A 15,918-nucleotide genomic window follows, 5' to 3' on the forward strand; every position below is an offset into this window, starting at 1 on the left:
CTCAGCCCTGCAGAGCAGCTGCCTGCAGCCCAGGGTAACGACACGTGCGCCGTTGGGTGCAGTTCCACTGTTGCCGAACTTTGAGGCGTCTTAGGTTAGTACACCAAGAAGTAGGTAGGCAGCGATAAAGACCCACAAGGTACAAAGAAGGGACAGGTGATTTTAAAAATCAGGGTTGATAGATCAAGAACAGCTCCTGATTTTCTGGCAGCCAAGTTAGAAAGGAAATGTGAAGAAGACCTCACCGTCTGTGGAAACCGGTGTTGGAGACCTGGGCCCACTTGACTTCAACACCAGCATTCCCCTGTCACCTGCTGGAGAAGGGATCTTTTCTTTCTAAGCCTGTGGTCACAGAGTGCCAATCTCCACAGCATCTCTGGCAGAATGTGCAGAGGGAGATGATCAAGAGATCACCCGGGACCAAGCAGCTCCTTGGGGGGGTCCTTTGATGCCACTCAGAGGTGGCACTCTCTGATGAGACCCCAGGGGGGACCAGAATGTCAAAGATTGAGCTGCGATGGGCTGGGGCTGTAGCTCAGTGTTAGAGCACATGTGAGGCACTGGGTTCAATCCTCAGCACCACATAAAAATATTTTTTTAATTAAAAAAAAAAAAAAAGATTGGGCTGCGAGTCCTTGCCTTGCCCACAGCTCACAGGGGATAAGTTGCATCTGGAAACCTCAAGTGATGGCTATCTCCCCCTCTGCCCCTGCAAACTGGAAGTATTCCCAGTGTCCATTGCACAGGAACTGGACAAAGTGACACTTAACATCAAAAAGGAAGAACTGTGGACACAAACAAGGAAGTGCCACCAGAGTCCACTCATGAGGTCCCAGGAGCTGCTCACTAACAGACAGCAAAATGTACTGATGGAGCTGACCCAGAGGGCCGAGGGGTCTCCAGGTGGAGCACTGTGTCCTGACGGAGATGGCCTCACATGCCTGTGGGCAGACCTTACGCCTTACATGCATAATTCCTCACTAAAGTTGATTTTAATAAACTAGTGTTCCCCAGGACACCTCTAGGACAGACACACCTTCAGGAGAAAGGTCACAAAGACATCTGCAGGACAAAGCCTGCTGGCAACATGAGGTGACAGTGTTTGTTTCCTCCTAAGGTTCCTCTTTATCAGCAGGTGTGTGCACGGCTTGACCAACCAGAAACCACTGTTCAAAAGTCAGAATGGTGTTGGGAGCCATGGCGTGCAGGTGGACTGGCACAGGAACTCTGGGTGAGGGGCAGGCGCTGACTGGGGTGGTGGGACCCTCACAGATCCACTGGGCACCTGGAGACCAGCCCCTGAGGAGGTAGCTTCTGTCCGCTGTTTCTTGAAGGATGTGTGTTTAGGCATGGTTCTGAGATCTCAGAACGGAGGCCGTGTTGGGTCTGTCTTGCGCTCTTCCTGGAGCAGTTGCCTGCTGTGTCTTTCTCTTTTCCTGATTGTCCCTCTCTGACTTCTCTGATGTGGCAGGCTGGGCTTCTGCTGTCCTCCTGCTCTTCGCTGGTGCTGGCTCCCACACCCTCCTCCTGGTGGCACAAGCTTTCTGGCAGCTCCTGGGCACAGGCACTGTGCCTGGTCACCATCCCCTGCCTCCCAGCTGAGCGCAAGTTACACCCCAACCTCAGTTTCCGTATCTGTCCTCAGGGACCTCAACCTCTCATACCCTCCTCATTTTCGTGGCGGGGTGGTGGGTCACAGATGATAAAGTAAAGAACCTTCAAGCTGAGTAGTAATTAAGGTTAGAATCCTCTGGATGCACCCACATGGCATCTTGCCCAGCAGAGCAGGGATTCACCCACCTGCTTCCAAGCCCACTTGTCCAGTTCCCGGCCTCCTGGGGCAGGTGTGAGCAGCATCACCCCAGGGTGCAGCAATGGGCAATAGTGGACAGTCCTCCCACCCAGAATCCAGCACATGCTGGAGTTTTGCCTCACGCTGGAGATGGGCTTCTCCAGGCTGCAAGTGGCCCCCGGACTCTGGGTGATGATCTCACGACCCCATCACCTGTGTCTTGAGTGTCGGCTGAGTCTCCCCAATGCTGGGAAGAAGGGACCAGCATTTCCCCAGATAGTCCTTGGGCCAGCTGAAGTTGAGGCCAGGTGAGATTAGTTTGTTCTGTTGGAAAAGCTCCCCCTTGGTGCTGGGACAGGTGGGGTGCCCACCCCGATGGCCGTTCTTTCTGCCCTCAACCTTTAAATGACAGGTTCCAAACGTGAGAATAGAGGAGCAGATACTTATATGCCTGTCGCCTAGCTCTTCCCCAGAAACACGTGACTGGATGCAGCCAAGCTCCCCTCACCTCCTTGACCCACTCCTTCACGTGACCACAGTGTCAGCACCTTGTCCCTGCAAGCCTCTGTTGCAGTGACCTTCCCACGGTTATTGGGAGCTTGCTGCGCCCGCTCTGGGGACTGGAGATGTGTCATGCTGCTCGTGTGGTCCAGCCGCTCTCCCAATCTCGGGGCGCTGCTCCACGGCAGGAAAGCTACAGTTCCTTTTCTTTCTCTAGGAGGGGCCACCTTTTGTGCATGTGAAGTCCCTGGACCAGGGACCCTATCCCACTCAACTGACTGGCCCGCACTGTCACAACCCTGAGTAAGCAGTGCCCCCCCAATCCTTGTGGCTGGGTGCCTCCCTTGCTCAGAAGGTACCCCTTTGCTATTTGTGTGTCATCCATATCCCCAACTGGGCCTCCACCCACTCAGCAGCTGGTTCCTGTGTTCTCTACCAAGGTCATGGTCAAGGCGTGGGGCAGAGATTTGGCAGATGAGTGGGGATCAGAAGGACCCTAAGAAAGGTTCCTGGAGGTAACAATTAGCTTGGAAGCTGCCCCCCTTCCCTTGCTAGCCCTCTGACTCTGGAGTCACCGTGCTGACAGGAGGACCAACCCCCTTCCCCTTGTCACAGCGAGCCTTGAATGTCCCCACCTGCAGCCCACCAGGCTCCCAGGACAATGGCCTGAACCGAGGCGGGTTTGAAGAAGGCTTGCCAGGTACAAAGCAGGACCCCAGCTAAGGCTGGACCCCAGGACGGTGCACCACATGCGAATGTCCATAGTGGTCTCTGTGGAGAAGCCCCACCTCTGGAAGGCCTGGGAGCCATCAAGGCCAGGTGGGGGGCAATCTCGGCTTTCCTGCACCCCAGGTGTGCACCCCAGAGCCGGCTGCTTCAATGGTGAAGGGAGGCTCCCCCAAGGATCCCACAAATGAGCTGAGAATCAGGCAGAAGCACCGGAGCTTCCAGCCCAGCCCATGTAGCCTGGAGATCTGAGAGACGGGTAGCCCCGTGGGCAGTGTGGTAACACCCAACCTGAGGCCCTGCCCCACGGCCTGGGTGCATCATGAGAGAAGGGAAGCTTCTTGTGCTTCGGGCATGTCAGGGTGTGGGTCTCCCTTTCTGCACCAGGATCCCGTGAGGTTGGCAGACAGCAGGTCAGGGTCAGCAGCCTCCTGAAATGGCCTTGAACCTCACGGTGCCAACACAGCCTGACTTGGGTGGTGGCTGCCCTGAGTGGCCCACCTCCCCTGAGGCGTCTCGGGGCTGCCCCTCCCTGTCCAGGGCATGGCTGTGGGAGTGCTCAAGGGCTTGCCTGGGACCTCCGTTCCTCCACGTGCTGCCTATGCCCAGCCCTGGGGGAGATCAGCAGAGTGACCCTCGTGGGGTTAGGGGCCTCCCTTCCTCAGCAGCCTCTCCATTCCCTGTGGACACCTTGGTTTGGGGTTGGCCCCTGGACTCTCAGCATCTCCACCCTGCACCTCCCTCAAAGCTCAATGGTCCTGCAGTTGTGGTGACCCATTTCACCAGTGAGTAAACTGAGGCACAGGGTGGGAGGAATTTGTTTCAGGACCCCAGGTGTTGGGACAGACCATGAAGCCTTGGCCCCAGTGCCCATACAAGCTAAGTGTGAGCTGGCCTTTAAGGAGTATGCACTTGGCTCTGGCTGGGGGCTGGAGGCAGCAACTAGTGACATTCAGAGGACTCTGGGCATGGCTCTCAGGTGCACCAAGAATGAGGTAGGTCATGGGACTCCTGGACTAAGACCAATCTCTGGGTAGACGTCACCCCTGAGCCTAGGCATCACCCTGTATTTCCTTGTACCCCCAAACTGTACATGCCTGGTGGACACTGGCCCTGGTAGGGAACTGGATAGTAGGGAATAGATCAGAGAGACACTCTGAGGGTGACTGCAGAAAAGGCACCAGAGGACATGGGAGGTAAGGAATGAGGAAGAAAGGCAGGGAGGGGTGTCCTGCTGCCCTGGAAGCAAGAGTGGAGGAGGGAATCCATGTTTGTGTGCAATCCTGGGAGGGAGCCCAGGGCCTCAGAGGCACAGACTCGGGCGGGGTCAGGGTGTTTGGCTATGGAGGGGCACTTCTGTCCCCGTGGTATTTAGATGAGGTTGTTACCAGCCCATACTGGACAGGACAGCCCTACCCACCGTGGACAGGTCTGTGGCATGGAAGCCATGTGGTGGCTGCGGTCAAGGTGGGGCCCAGAGAGGTGCTGACCAGGGAGTGGGGCCTGGCAGTGTTCCTGCTCAGGAGTGCTGCCCCCCCACCCCTGCCGTCCACACTAGAGGCCCAGGAGGGGCAGCCCCTGGGAGTTTGCCCAGTGGAAGCTCCTAGGGCCAGGGCACTGCCCGCAGGGTGTGAGCACGGGGCCGCATGGTGAAGGCTGGGGCAGGAGTGGTGTCCAGGGCAGTGGGGCTGATGCCAGGTGGAGGCAGTAGGCGGTAGCGCTGGAGGAGGCCAGCGAACAGCAGGAAGAGCTCCATCCTAGCCAGGCTCTCCCCCACGCAGACTCGGCGGCCTGTGAGGGTAAGGGAGACACCAAGTGGGTGCCAGGCCTGCTCCCAGAGGGGGCGTTGCTGTGGGGGTGCTAGGGAGCATGCCCCAAGGGCCAGAGACCAGGCATCCCAGAAGGGCTTGTCGCCTGTGGGCCTCTGGCCCCAGCCCTAGTACCTGTAGAGAAGGGTAGGAAGGCAGCCCGCTTCACGAAGTGCCCATCCGCATCCAGGAAGTGGCCCGGGTTGAACTGGTCCGGGGTCTCCCACTGTGTCTTGTCCAGGAGCACTGAAGTCAGCAAGGGAATCACAGGTGTGCCCTGTGGGGGCCAAGAGGAGGACCCCAGAAATGGGGTGAGGGGCCTCTGAGGAGGTTTCCCTGAGGATGAGGCTCCTACTGACCCCACCTAGCCTGACCCTCGGGACACAGAGGAGGACCCTGATCCCCAGGCTCTGGTGTCCCAGGTAGGAGGTGCTGTGAGGTTGGGGTGACGCCTTCCTTGTTCCAATGGGGGAAATCTCTGTGCTGTCAGGCACCAGCCCCAAGACTTGGCATCTCAGAGTCCAGCGATCCTGACCAACCCTGAGCAAGAGGGAAGGAGAGAATGAGGCCCAGCTGGGCCCCCACCTTGGGGAGCAGGTAGCCACCCAGCTGAGTGTCAGCAGCTGTGCAGCGGGGCACGTGGGGCAGGAGCGTGATGTACCGCTGGACCTCATGCAGCACTGCGTTGGTGTAGGGCAGTACCCTCTGGTCCTCAGGCCGGGGCAGCCTCCCAGGGCCCAGTACATGGCCCAGCTCCTCCTGCACACGGCCTGTACCGGAAAGTGGTACCATGTCTGAGGAGGACCCCATCACCTTGCCCTGGGGGTACCCAGCCACATGCGAGGCCTCACCCTGCACGCCTGGGTATTTGGCCATCAGCAGGATGGCCCACTGCAGTGTGGAGGAGGTGGTCTCTGTGCCAGCCATGACCATGTCCAGCACACAGGCCACAGCGTTGTCCTCTGCAAAGAGGCCCTCTTGGTCATCCCCCTGTGAGGCAGGTGGGCAGAGCTTGAGGTCTTGAGGTCTGTCCACTCCAGCCCCAACCCAGGACAGAAAAATGAGCACCCACTCACCACCTCCAGTGCCCCAGACCAGGCACTAGGAATGCCCCATTTCACGCCTCCCCAGCCCCAGTCCTGGAGTCCACAGGGACTCCCCACAGGCCTCCTGGTTTTCCCCTACCTGGCCCTGCTGGATCAGAGCATCCACGTAGCTCTGCGCAGGGCCACCCTGGGGCGTGGGGGAGGCCCGCGCCTGCAGGAGAGTCCTCAGGATGACACGCACTTCCTCGATCTTTCGCAGGACAGGCCGGTGCAGCTGGAGCAGGGTCCCCAACCAGGGGTAGATGTTGAACAACTGGGACAGAGGGCAGGGTGGTGGGGTGGGGCCAGGCACCTGGTCCCCGCGGGGGGAGCCCGTCCATCCAGCAGCAAGGGTGTCCCCATCCAGGGCTTCAAAGGTGCTGGGGCATGTGCCACCCACGGCCACAAGAGGGCACCTGGCTGGAGGCCTGCCGCCCTACTGGGGGTCCGGGGACTCAGGAAACCTCAGTCGCGAGCATGGAGCCATCTGACAGTAACACACCTGGCGGCTTTATGCAAACAGGCTGCCTGTGACCATGCTCCCTTCCACCTGCTAAAGTGAGGAGGAAGGAAGAGGGGGCATTTGCTGCTGCAGATTATCACCCACTCTGGGAGTTGCACAGAGGTGGAATCTGAGGAGCCAGGGTGTCCCCCACCAGCAGGTGGATGCCAGCTGCTGTCCAGCTTACCCTCAGACACTTGCTTTCCCAGGACACCAGCAATCGTGGGCAGAAACTCCTCAAGGCGCTCCAAGGTGAGAATCAGGCACGGGTAGGAAGGGCCATGGGACTGCCCCACAGAGCCCCATTGGGAGGGACTCCAGGGGAGGGCTCTGGAGTTGGGCGGGTTGGCCTGGTGCCCCTAAGAGCAGGACAGCCTCACTCTGACTACAGTGGGTCACGGGCTGCAAAGTTTGAGGACCAGCCCCGGGCACTGCTGTGCTGTCCCACCTCACCTCCTGGGACCTCATGCCAGGGACAGCAGAGTGACAAAGCACACCTGCTGCCAAGTCCTGCTGTCAATCCCACAAGCAGCACACCTGGTGTCTAGGCTTCAGCTAACTCACAGTTAGAGACGCCAAAGACGGATGTGTGGAATCTGTAGACTTTGGAAAAGAAATGACACGTACCCCCATGATGTCAGAGAACGGATTTTGTGGTTTCTGTAATGTGGTGAAGGACCTGGGCTGGGACCCATGTCTCTGGGTCCTACCCACCTGGGGGAGGAGTGTCTGGCCCCACTCCTCACCTTGGAGCAGGTGTGACTGTGACTGATGGGGCACTGGGAGAAAATGAGGATCCCCTGCTCCAGACCTACTATTTCCCACGGAGCACAGAGGCTGGTCTGCGGGCGTGCAGCCAGGGGGTCACCAAGGGAGTACAGACTCAAGCTCTCGACCCAAGTCCAGGCTCCTTTTGCTGACGGTTGGGGTGAAGGATGATGCTGGACACCCCCAGTCCTACTCTCCCCAGGGTCTACCCTACCTCTAAGGGCTCAGCTCCCATGAGGCAGCGACCTCTCACCTGTAGGCTGGGTGACCCCAGGAGAACCATGACCTCATCAATGAGACCCAGCAGGGACACAAACATGGTGTCCTGGTAGTCAAACCGCTGGCCGAAGAGGAGTGCGAAGGTGATGTTGGAGGGAGCCCAGCCCAGCAGGTCCAGAGGGAAAGGCCGGCCTGCAGGGGAGACGGGCCTCAGGCAGGCAGGGGACCCCAGGGAGAGGTGTCCCAGCCCCTGCTCACCTCCATAGCTATCCAGCTGTCCCATGAGACATGCCAGCTCCTGCAGCACTTTGTCGGCCATGGGCGCCTGCCCCACGCCCAGGCTATGCAGCACACGCACTGTGAATTGGCGGGCAGCCCTCCAGCGCGCCCCAGAGGAGAAGAAGATGCCTGTGGGCGGACACGGAGATGCTGTGTGGCCGTCACCCTGCCCTGCATGGCAGGCAGGAGCAGGTGGGGCCACCTGGGTCAGCAGGGCCTGGCGGAGGGGTCTCGGTTCCACCCTCCTGTTCTCTGGGGGTTGGCCAGGGTTAGCAGGCCCCTTCTTGGCTTGTGATGGGAAGACCCCAAGGGCTCCTGTTCCCCTGGCCCAGCACCAGCCCAGAGGTCAGTCCCCACCTTCTACTGCAGAGAACCACACACCTACCCCCGCCTTGCTGGATGAGCTGAAAGATGGGGATGGGGGGCCGATCTGCCAGCTCCTGCCCAGTGCCCACCAGGGCCTCCCTCACAGCCTCATAGCCGGACAGCACCACAGTCTTCTGGCAGCCCAGGTGGATGGTGAACATTGGCCCATAGCGCTTGGAGAGCTGGTGGGGGCAGCAGGGGTCAGGTGGGCAGCCCCTACCCACCAGGCCCTCTGGGGTCCACTTGGGCAGAGCACGGCTGGGTGGAGGAACTGGGGGAGACTGCAGGGCGTAGGGGGCATGCAGGGCCATTTTGGGGGACCCATAGAACCATTCCCAGTCTACTGGGGTGCTGCCTTTTGGTGCTGGGAATGACTTTCACGGGTTTTCTTTTCAGCAGGAATCCCAGGGGCCCTCAAGACCCACGACCAGGCTGCAGGTGGCCTGGGGCTGCACAGGCAGCAGGCTGGACAGTCCCTCCGTGCTGTGGCCCTCCTTGGACTTTAGCTTGGTCAGCGGCACCCCCCAACCTGCACCAAAGGAGGGACAGAAGCAGCACCCAGGCCATGGCTGGTCAGTTCTGACTCTGACCTTCACTGGCTGAACAAGGACAGAGAACAGTTCACATCTGGGCTGCCCCCAGCCTTTCCCATCACGCTCCTCCCTCTGTCCTAATGGCATCTCTGCCCAGGAAGGCGTCATCTCCCCATTTTAAGCACAGGACACTGAGGTTCGGGAGCAGGAGGTGAGCTGCCTTTGGCTACTCATGTCTGAGGACGGAGCTGGGCCTGCTGTCCTGCCCAGCACCAATCTAGGGCCTGAGCCCCTGAGCCTGGTGCCCAGGGCCAGGTGGGGCCCAGGTGTCCTGCCCTAGGGAAGGTGTGACAGGGCCAGTTCAGCCCAGGGCTGCAGCCCTCTGCTGCCTGCCCATCTGCAGTCCTGGAGAGGCCATCTGGGGGACTCTGGAGACAGGAGCCCCTTGTAGGGAGAACTCTTAGGAACTGCAATGGGGCAGGGGATGGGGGCTGGTCTCTGGTGAGGGCTTTGGGGACTAAATGGAAGGGGCTGCTTTGGGGTTGTGGGGACAGGGTGCCAGCCCATGCAGGGGACAGGGCTGGTCAGCCCTCACAGGGCAGATCCGGGCTCTGTGTCTCCCTGAGTCAGCCTGCCCACAGCTGCACGGCAGGAAAGCCAGCCTTCAACTTGGCCGAGAAACTTCCATCACTAGCTCTTCAAGGAGGAGCCACACCTAGTGGGCATCCCACCCGCACCAACCTTGACCTTCCTGAAAGTGCTTCCCAAAGGCTGCCTCCTGCAGGAGCTCTCCCTGCCCGCTAACCCTGGGCAGCTTCCCTGTGGGGTGGGTGGCTCTCTCTTCCCAAGATCAGGGTAGGGGCACTCCTCTTGCATCCCAGTGGGCCCAGCACCATGCTGAATGGATGGTGTAAACTGGGTTTGGCTTCCTCAGGGACAGGCCTGGAACACGGCCACCATCTGGCTGAGGGAGTCGAGCGGGGCTACCCAGGCCTACCTCCATCAGTGACCGGTCCTGTTGCGAAACACTCAGCAAGTGCAGGTTCCCCAGGAGCGGCAGCGGGCGAGGCCCGGGGGGCCATCGCAGGGCTGGGGAGGGGCTGCGGGCAGAGGCACGGAGCAGCCCCCAGAGGCCCAGGAGGACCAGGAGCCCCAAGAGCAGCAGGGCCATGCGGACAGCGGGAGGCAGGGCCCCAGTTCCCCTCTGGGCCCCATCTGCCCGTGCCTTATAGCCTCCCTCCCAGAGGGCGTGCCAGCACCCCACCCGCCCCACCACCCCGAGAATGTGGAACAAGCAGTTTGCAGGGGACAGCCCCAGCAGGAGGCTTAAAGCTACAGCTGCGTGGAATGCGGGTTGAGTGTGTGATAGGGGCCCAGGGTGGCTGGGAGCCCAGGAGGCCATGGGACTGTCTGGGATCAGGCATCCAAGATCTCTACACCCCAAGAACTTGCCCCAGGGTCCAGGCACTCGGGCTGTTGTATCCCTGCCTCGGGGGCTGCCAGCCTGCCTTGGTCTCCCCATCAGAATGGGGCTCACAGGGCTCCAGGGCCTGGGCCCTGCCTCTGAGGGGAGGAGCCGCCCCCAACCGCCCCCAGCTCTGAGTTTCCCTCAGCAGGACCCTGGGGAGAGGCAGGTTCCTGGGTGTCTTCTGACACCATCTGTCTCCTATCAATGTCCAGGAAGGGCTGACAGTGTGCAGCCCCTGGGGACCACCCACGAGGGGCCTCAAATGCCAGGGCCTTCGGAGCCTCAGATTCATGCCAGGGCTGCTCCTCCCACCACAGCCTGTTCCTGTGGAGGTTCTGCAGGGGTGACATGAGAGATGGAGCAGGGGATGCAGTTCACCCAGAGGGCCACCCTGCAGGCAGTACTGTGATAGGTGCCCCAATCTTTTCCGCTAAACCCTGGTGGCAGAGCCTGGAGAGGAGGCGCTGGCTGCTTTGGGAATGAGCTGTGAGGGGCGGGTGGCTCTTGGCACCAGAAGTGGCTGGGCCTGCTTCACACCGCCTGCCCTGACACGAGGCAGCCCTGTCGCTGCCAGCAGGGGCCCCTCCATGAGGCCCATCTCCCAGAGTGTCATCCACGCCCTGCACAAACCACAGAGCCGTGGCAGCCAAGGCCCTTAACCCTCTCAGGTATTGCCCCCTTTGATAGGCTGTGAAAGGAAAGTCCCAGCCTTGGTGGCACACCTCCTGAGACGGGGCAGTCACCACCTCCATCCCCTGCACAATGAGAGATACAGAGGGAAGCATGTTTGTCCCACCCTCTGGAGCTCTGGGGCATTCTGCTGAGCCCCTGGTACCAAGGTCACTACAGGGAGTCCTATCTGCCCAGGGAAGTCCATTTAATTCAAGAAGCACTTTTTTTTTTTTTTTTTTTTTGTACAAGGAATGGAACCCAGAGCCCTCAAACACTGAGCCACATCCCCAGCACTTTTTATTTTTTATTTTGAGACAGGATCTGCTAAGTTGCTGAGGCTAAATTTGAACTTGCAATCCTCCTGCTGCAGCCTCCCAAGCTGCTGGGATTACAGGCATGTGCCACCAAGCCAAGCTAAGAAGTACTTATTGAGTGCCTGTTATGTGCCAGTTTCTACCAGGAGCTAGGGCTACAGAAATTGGCATAGGGACCCAAAAGTTCCACTAGGCTCTCACAGCCCTGTGGACTGTGGTCACGTAAGAGTTTGCCACCAAAAATGCCTCTAGGGCTGGTGGGGACACCGTGAAGGCAAGAAGGCCAGGGGATGCTTTGGAGAGAATGTGGCCTCTGGGCTGCAGCTGCTGAACTGGGCTGGCCCAACTCACAGACACCTGGGATCTGAGCTTAAGGTGAGGTGAAGAGAGCTGGGAAGGTCCAGAGCAGGTCAGGAAAAGACTTTCAGGGAGCTCGGTACCAGGAACAGCCGGGAAAGCATGAGCCCCACGTCACGGCTGTGAAACCTCCTGTAGCCACTGCAGCAGAGCCACAGCAGTTTGGTTTACTCCGCAGTTCCGGGCCAGGAGTCTGAGGTCCAGCGCCTGCAGGGTGGCTCCTTGTGGACGTTCTAAGGGACAACCTGTTTTTTTTGTTGTTGTTTTTTTTTGGTACTTGGGATTGAACTCAGGGGCACTCAACCACTGAGCCACATCCCCAGCCCTTTTTTGTATTTTATTTAGAGACAGGGTCTCACTGAATTGCTAAGTACCTCACTTTTGCTGAGGCTGGTTTTGAACTTGCGATCCTCCTGTCTCAGCCTCCCAAGCCACTGGGATTTCCGGCTTGTGCCACTGTGCCTGGCGACAATCTGTTCTTTGTCCCCAGCTTCTGGTGTGGTTGACACCCGAGGCTCATGCATGCCTCCCTCGGCTCCGCCTCCTCTCCCATGCCTCCTCCCTGTGTCTTCTCTTTTTCTGTCTGACACTTTGGGTTTAGGGTCCACCCTAATACCAAGGGATCCTCACCTCAGTTACCTCTGCAAAGACCCCGTTTCCAGATAAGGGAAACATGTTTTCATAGGGAGAGGCCACAATTCAACCTGCTGGAACATGGCTCCCCTAGGTATGCACATATCCGTGTGTCACTTATCCATTTAATCTGCAGGACGCACACCCCAGGCAGTCAGGACCACAGGAGGGACTTCGTGAAAGGAAGCCCCTCCCCCTGGGCCACTTGCTTCTGCCCCACTTGCACCTCATCTCCCATGTACCCTTCCAGAGACACAGTGGCACCTGGTCTCATTTGTGCCTTTTTTAAAAATTAGCTTTATTAACAAACAAGGACCGTGTGTTTAAAGCGTACAGTCCGAGTGACACATGTCCACACCCATGAAACCATCACCACCGCCAAGACAGTGAACATCCCATCATCCCCCAAACCCTTCAAGCCCTGTGTGTCCCCTTCCTCCCTCCATTTTTTTGCTTGCCATTTTGTATTTTTAGCATGACTGTGCACCCTGACAAGACGGGCTTCCTCTCACGGTTGCCTGGTCCAGGGCACGGCAGGTGCCAGCATTCTAAGTTCAGCCTTGGGCCATCAGAGAACGTCCTGGTAGAACATGGGTGCAGCTCCTCTGTGCACACCTGCTGGGATGCTGCAGTGTCAGCTTGCAATGGCATCGCTGGGCCAGAGGGATTTTCCTTTTTGATTCCAGCGGACATTCCCCACACTGACTGCGGATTGTTCTGATCAGACTTGATCAGGACCATCAGATTCCAATCTTGAGTTGTGCCGTGGCCTGGTTGAATGCAGGCTCAGGCCACACCTGGCCCTGCCACCAGAGGTGGGGCTGGTGGATTTACCACAGGGGTCAGGAGTCAGACAGAATGGATTCCAAGCTCATTCCCTCCACTCGCTAGCCATGGCGACAGCAGCGTCCAACGTCCAAAGAGCCACACAGGTGCTCCCAACCACACAGCCGCCATATAATACAAGTTTGCCTTCCTCCCATTAAGAGAAGGGGCCTGGGTTTCCCTGTCCTTGAATCTGGAGGGCACTCCTGACCATGATGGAAGCAGACCTGAAGTGCTGCCAAAGCTAGATCACAAAAGAGACTCAGTTTCCACCTGTTTCTCTGGACTGCTTGCTCTCAGGCCCAGCTGCCATCCTGTGAGGAGGCCCAAGCAGCTCAGGTGGAGGGAGCCGACATCCACAGAAGCATGGTCACACTCCCACCCAACGACCTGTGCCCACTCATCAGCAGCCAGAATGCACCTTCTGCAGTAGTCCATTCCAGCTGATACCACGTGGTGCTATCTCCACCAAGACCTGCCCAGACTGCAGGTTCCTGAGCAAAGCAAATCATTGCTATTTCCTATCATTAAATTTGAGTCCGCGTGTTACAAAGAAGTAGGTAACCCACACGCTGGCTCCATAATCTTTTTGTTTGTTTTGCAGGGCTGGGGGTTGAACCCAGGGGCACTGTACCACCAAGCTACACCCCCAGACCTTTTCCAAATTTTAGTTTGGGACAGAGTCTCACTAAGTTCCCCAGTCTGGCCTCAAACTTGCGATCCTCCTGCCTCAGCCTCCTTTGACTCTGTAGTGTTAAAGGAGGGATTTGACCCCTTTAAGTTCATTCTCTCTCTGTGTGAGGTGACAAGGGTAACATCATCCTAACTACATTCACCCAAAATGATCGATTGAGCACCTATCTGTGCCAGGTATTGGTCTAGTTGCTGGGGATCTCGTGTGAAAAGTGCCTTGTGTGAAAATAACACAATAGAGTTCAGAAAGGTTAGCTCTTTCTCCACTTTTCTTCTCTGTGAACTGCAAATAAAAATCTCTACCAGTTAAAGATCTCATATAAAGCAATAATCATTTGCGAGGAGACAGTCAATTAAAAGCTGGCCTCTGCTACGTCCCTGGTTCCCCAGTGCTGCCAGACAGAGGCTGTGGCAACCTCAGGGGAGGGGGCTGTCCTTTACTGCTAAGTGGTGTGATCTAGTCAAGTGGAAAGGGCTATTTGCTGGGTAATAAAAGCTTCTATTGTTCGAAGCCCTGGAACCTTATTAATGAATAACCCAGTGTGCAGTCCCTGGTTTCAGCCATGTAAAATGGTTGTTTATGTGACAAGAACAAGGTGCAATTTTTCCTTTTGTAGTTTTAAGTGCGCCCAGAGCCCCAGAGCCTCTGGCAACTGAAATGGGCTTCCTAAAGCGTGGGACTTCCCTGGGTCCTTGCAATGAGGTCTCCTCTGCTGGGTGTTCAGGAACATTCAGGGTTGTCTCTGGGCAAAGAGGTGAATCCAGACTGGAACACAGGAGTCCAGTGGTGTGTGTTGTTGGGGGCAGGTGTGCAGGGAACAGCAAGCGGAATGCTGGAAGGCTCCAGAGAGGTGCCCCAGTCAAGCTAAAAGAGGGGCAAACTCAGGGTTTGCTGGCCGGGCACCTCTCTGCAACCCCTCTGGGAAGCTGCTGAAGTCAGTTTCTCCATCCAACAGTAGAAGCAGCTGTGATGTTGTGTCCCTTCAGAGCACTGGGGTAAGAAAGCTCATCCAGAGGGGCCAGCTGTGAGCTCTGTGTTGCTTCCTGCCAGGCCTGGCATGTGGTTGGTGTGCAGTCATTGTTAATGGGTGGGATGGGAGAAGGGATGGAAGTCGCAGCTCAGGCAGAATCTGGAATGGCCAGTAATCTATCTCCTTTGTCATGCAGCTGAGGAACGGTGATATGCAGAGGATAGGTGGTCCCCAGGTACAGAGCTGGGCAAAGGCTCTGCAGGTGAGCACCAAGGCCTCTAAAGCCCTTTTCCCTCTTGTTATTGTTTCCATAACAACAGTTCTATGCAAATGCCAGAGGCTTCACTTTTATTCCAACAGAATATTCCCCCAATATTTCTAGCCCCCAATACCTAAGAATGTCAATTTTCTTTCTTTTTTTTAATTGGGTTGTTGCAGATATATTTAGTTAAGATGAAGTCATTAGGATGGTCCCTAACCCAACATTAGCAGGTATCCTTATAAAGAGGCAATCTGGACACAGAGACACCCAGGGAGAAGGCCAAATGAAGTGGGGGCAGGGGAGGGTGCTACTTCTACCAGCCAAGGAACACCAAGAGTTGGCAGCACACCCCAATGCCTGGGTCTGAGTCTCCCTAGAGCCGGCAGAAGGGACAGCCCAGCCCACATTTGATCTCAGACTTCTGGCCTCCTGAACCACAGAAGATTAAGCCTCTGTGTGTGGTACCGTGTTATGGCAGGAAGCTAATGCACAATCCCTCGTGTGATGCATTTCTTGCCATGATTAGGCCCTCTGCTCAGATGGGAAAAAGGACTGGAACGCGACAGGCAGCCGCCCAGGGTTCGGCTGGAGCTTCCGGAGTTGAGGGAAGGAGGCTGGAACGAGAAGCTGGACCTGGGGCCTTGTCCCTGGGGCGTGGCCAGGCCCTTGCCGCGGGTCGAGCCCTTGCCCCTGGAGCGTGATCAGGGCGGGGCCTTCCGCGGGGCGGGCGGGGCGGGCGGACTCGGGGCTCGATGCGCTCGGCACTCCCAGAGGCTTGCTCGGTGCTCGGCCGGCAGCCCTGCGCACGCCGCCCATCGCACTCGCTGAAACCCGGCACCGCCGTCATGTCGACCGCCATGAACTTCGGGGCCAAGAGCTTCCAGCCGCGGCCACCGGACAAGGGAAGCTTCCCTCTGGATCACTTTGGTGAGGGTGGGAGTCGGCGGGCGGCATCACCCTGGCTCGCGAGTGTACGGGCTGGGCCCTAGGGGCGGAGCCTAGGGGAGGGGAGGGTCCTAGGAGCGGGGTGGGTCCGAGGGGAGGACCCTGGGAGGATCCTATCTGAGACCCGTGTCCCAGGGGGAGGGTCTGAGGAGGGGGCGGGTACTAGAAGGGGAGGGTCTTGGGGCGGGTCCTGAGGGAG

The 15,918-nt window shown here is 58.0% G+C and overlaps 2 protein-coding genes across 5 annotated transcripts in view; one reads left to right on the plus strand and one right to left on the minus strand.

The window, feature by feature from the left end:
* Positions 1 to 973: 973 nt before the first annotated feature.
* On the minus strand, positions 974 to 9,802 carry LOC107156017 (cytochrome P450 2W1). 2 transcript variants are annotated; one of them, XM_015502066.2, is made up of 9 exons: positions 9,577 to 9,802; positions 8,066 to 8,228; positions 7,660 to 7,809; positions 7,436 to 7,593; positions 6,013 to 6,186; positions 5,679 to 5,817; positions 5,413 to 5,597; positions 4,963 to 5,104; positions 974 to 4,810 (listed from the first exon to the last, which is right to left on the minus strand). In XM_015502066.2, the coding sequence occupies exons 1-9, from the start codon at positions 9,748 to 9,750 to the stop codon at positions 4,623 to 4,625; spliced, it is 1,473 nt and encodes a 490-aa protein (XP_015357552.1). In that variant the 5' UTR covers positions 9,751 to 9,802; the 3' UTR covers positions 974 to 4,622. The 2 variants fall into 2 exon arrangements, with proteins under 2 accessions (XP_015357552.1, XP_048641330.1); XM_048785373.1 differs by having other exon boundaries at positions 7,436 to 7,809.
* A 5,745-nt stretch (positions 9,803 to 15,547) lies between these two features.
* LOC107156019 (cytochrome c oxidase assembly protein COX19) overlaps positions 15,548 to 15,918 on the plus strand; it is a 9,673-nt gene continuing 9,302 nt past the window's right edge. For all 3 annotated transcript variants that reach the window (XM_048785374.1, XM_015502067.2, XM_015502068.2), the window contains exon 1: positions 15,548 to 15,701. In XM_048785374.1, coding sequence (XP_048641331.1) covers positions 15,620 to 15,701 — 82 coding nt within the window. In that variant the 5' untranslated portion in view covers positions 15,548 to 15,619. The remainder of the gene's footprint in view (positions 15,702 to 15,918) is intronic.

The sequence above is a fragment of the Marmota marmota genome, unplaced genomic scaffold (assembly GCF_001458135.2).
Source record: "Marmota marmota marmota unplaced genomic scaffold, marMar, whole genome shotgun sequence".
Lineage (NCBI taxonomy): Eukaryota > Metazoa > Chordata > Mammalia > Rodentia > Sciuridae > Marmota > Marmota marmota.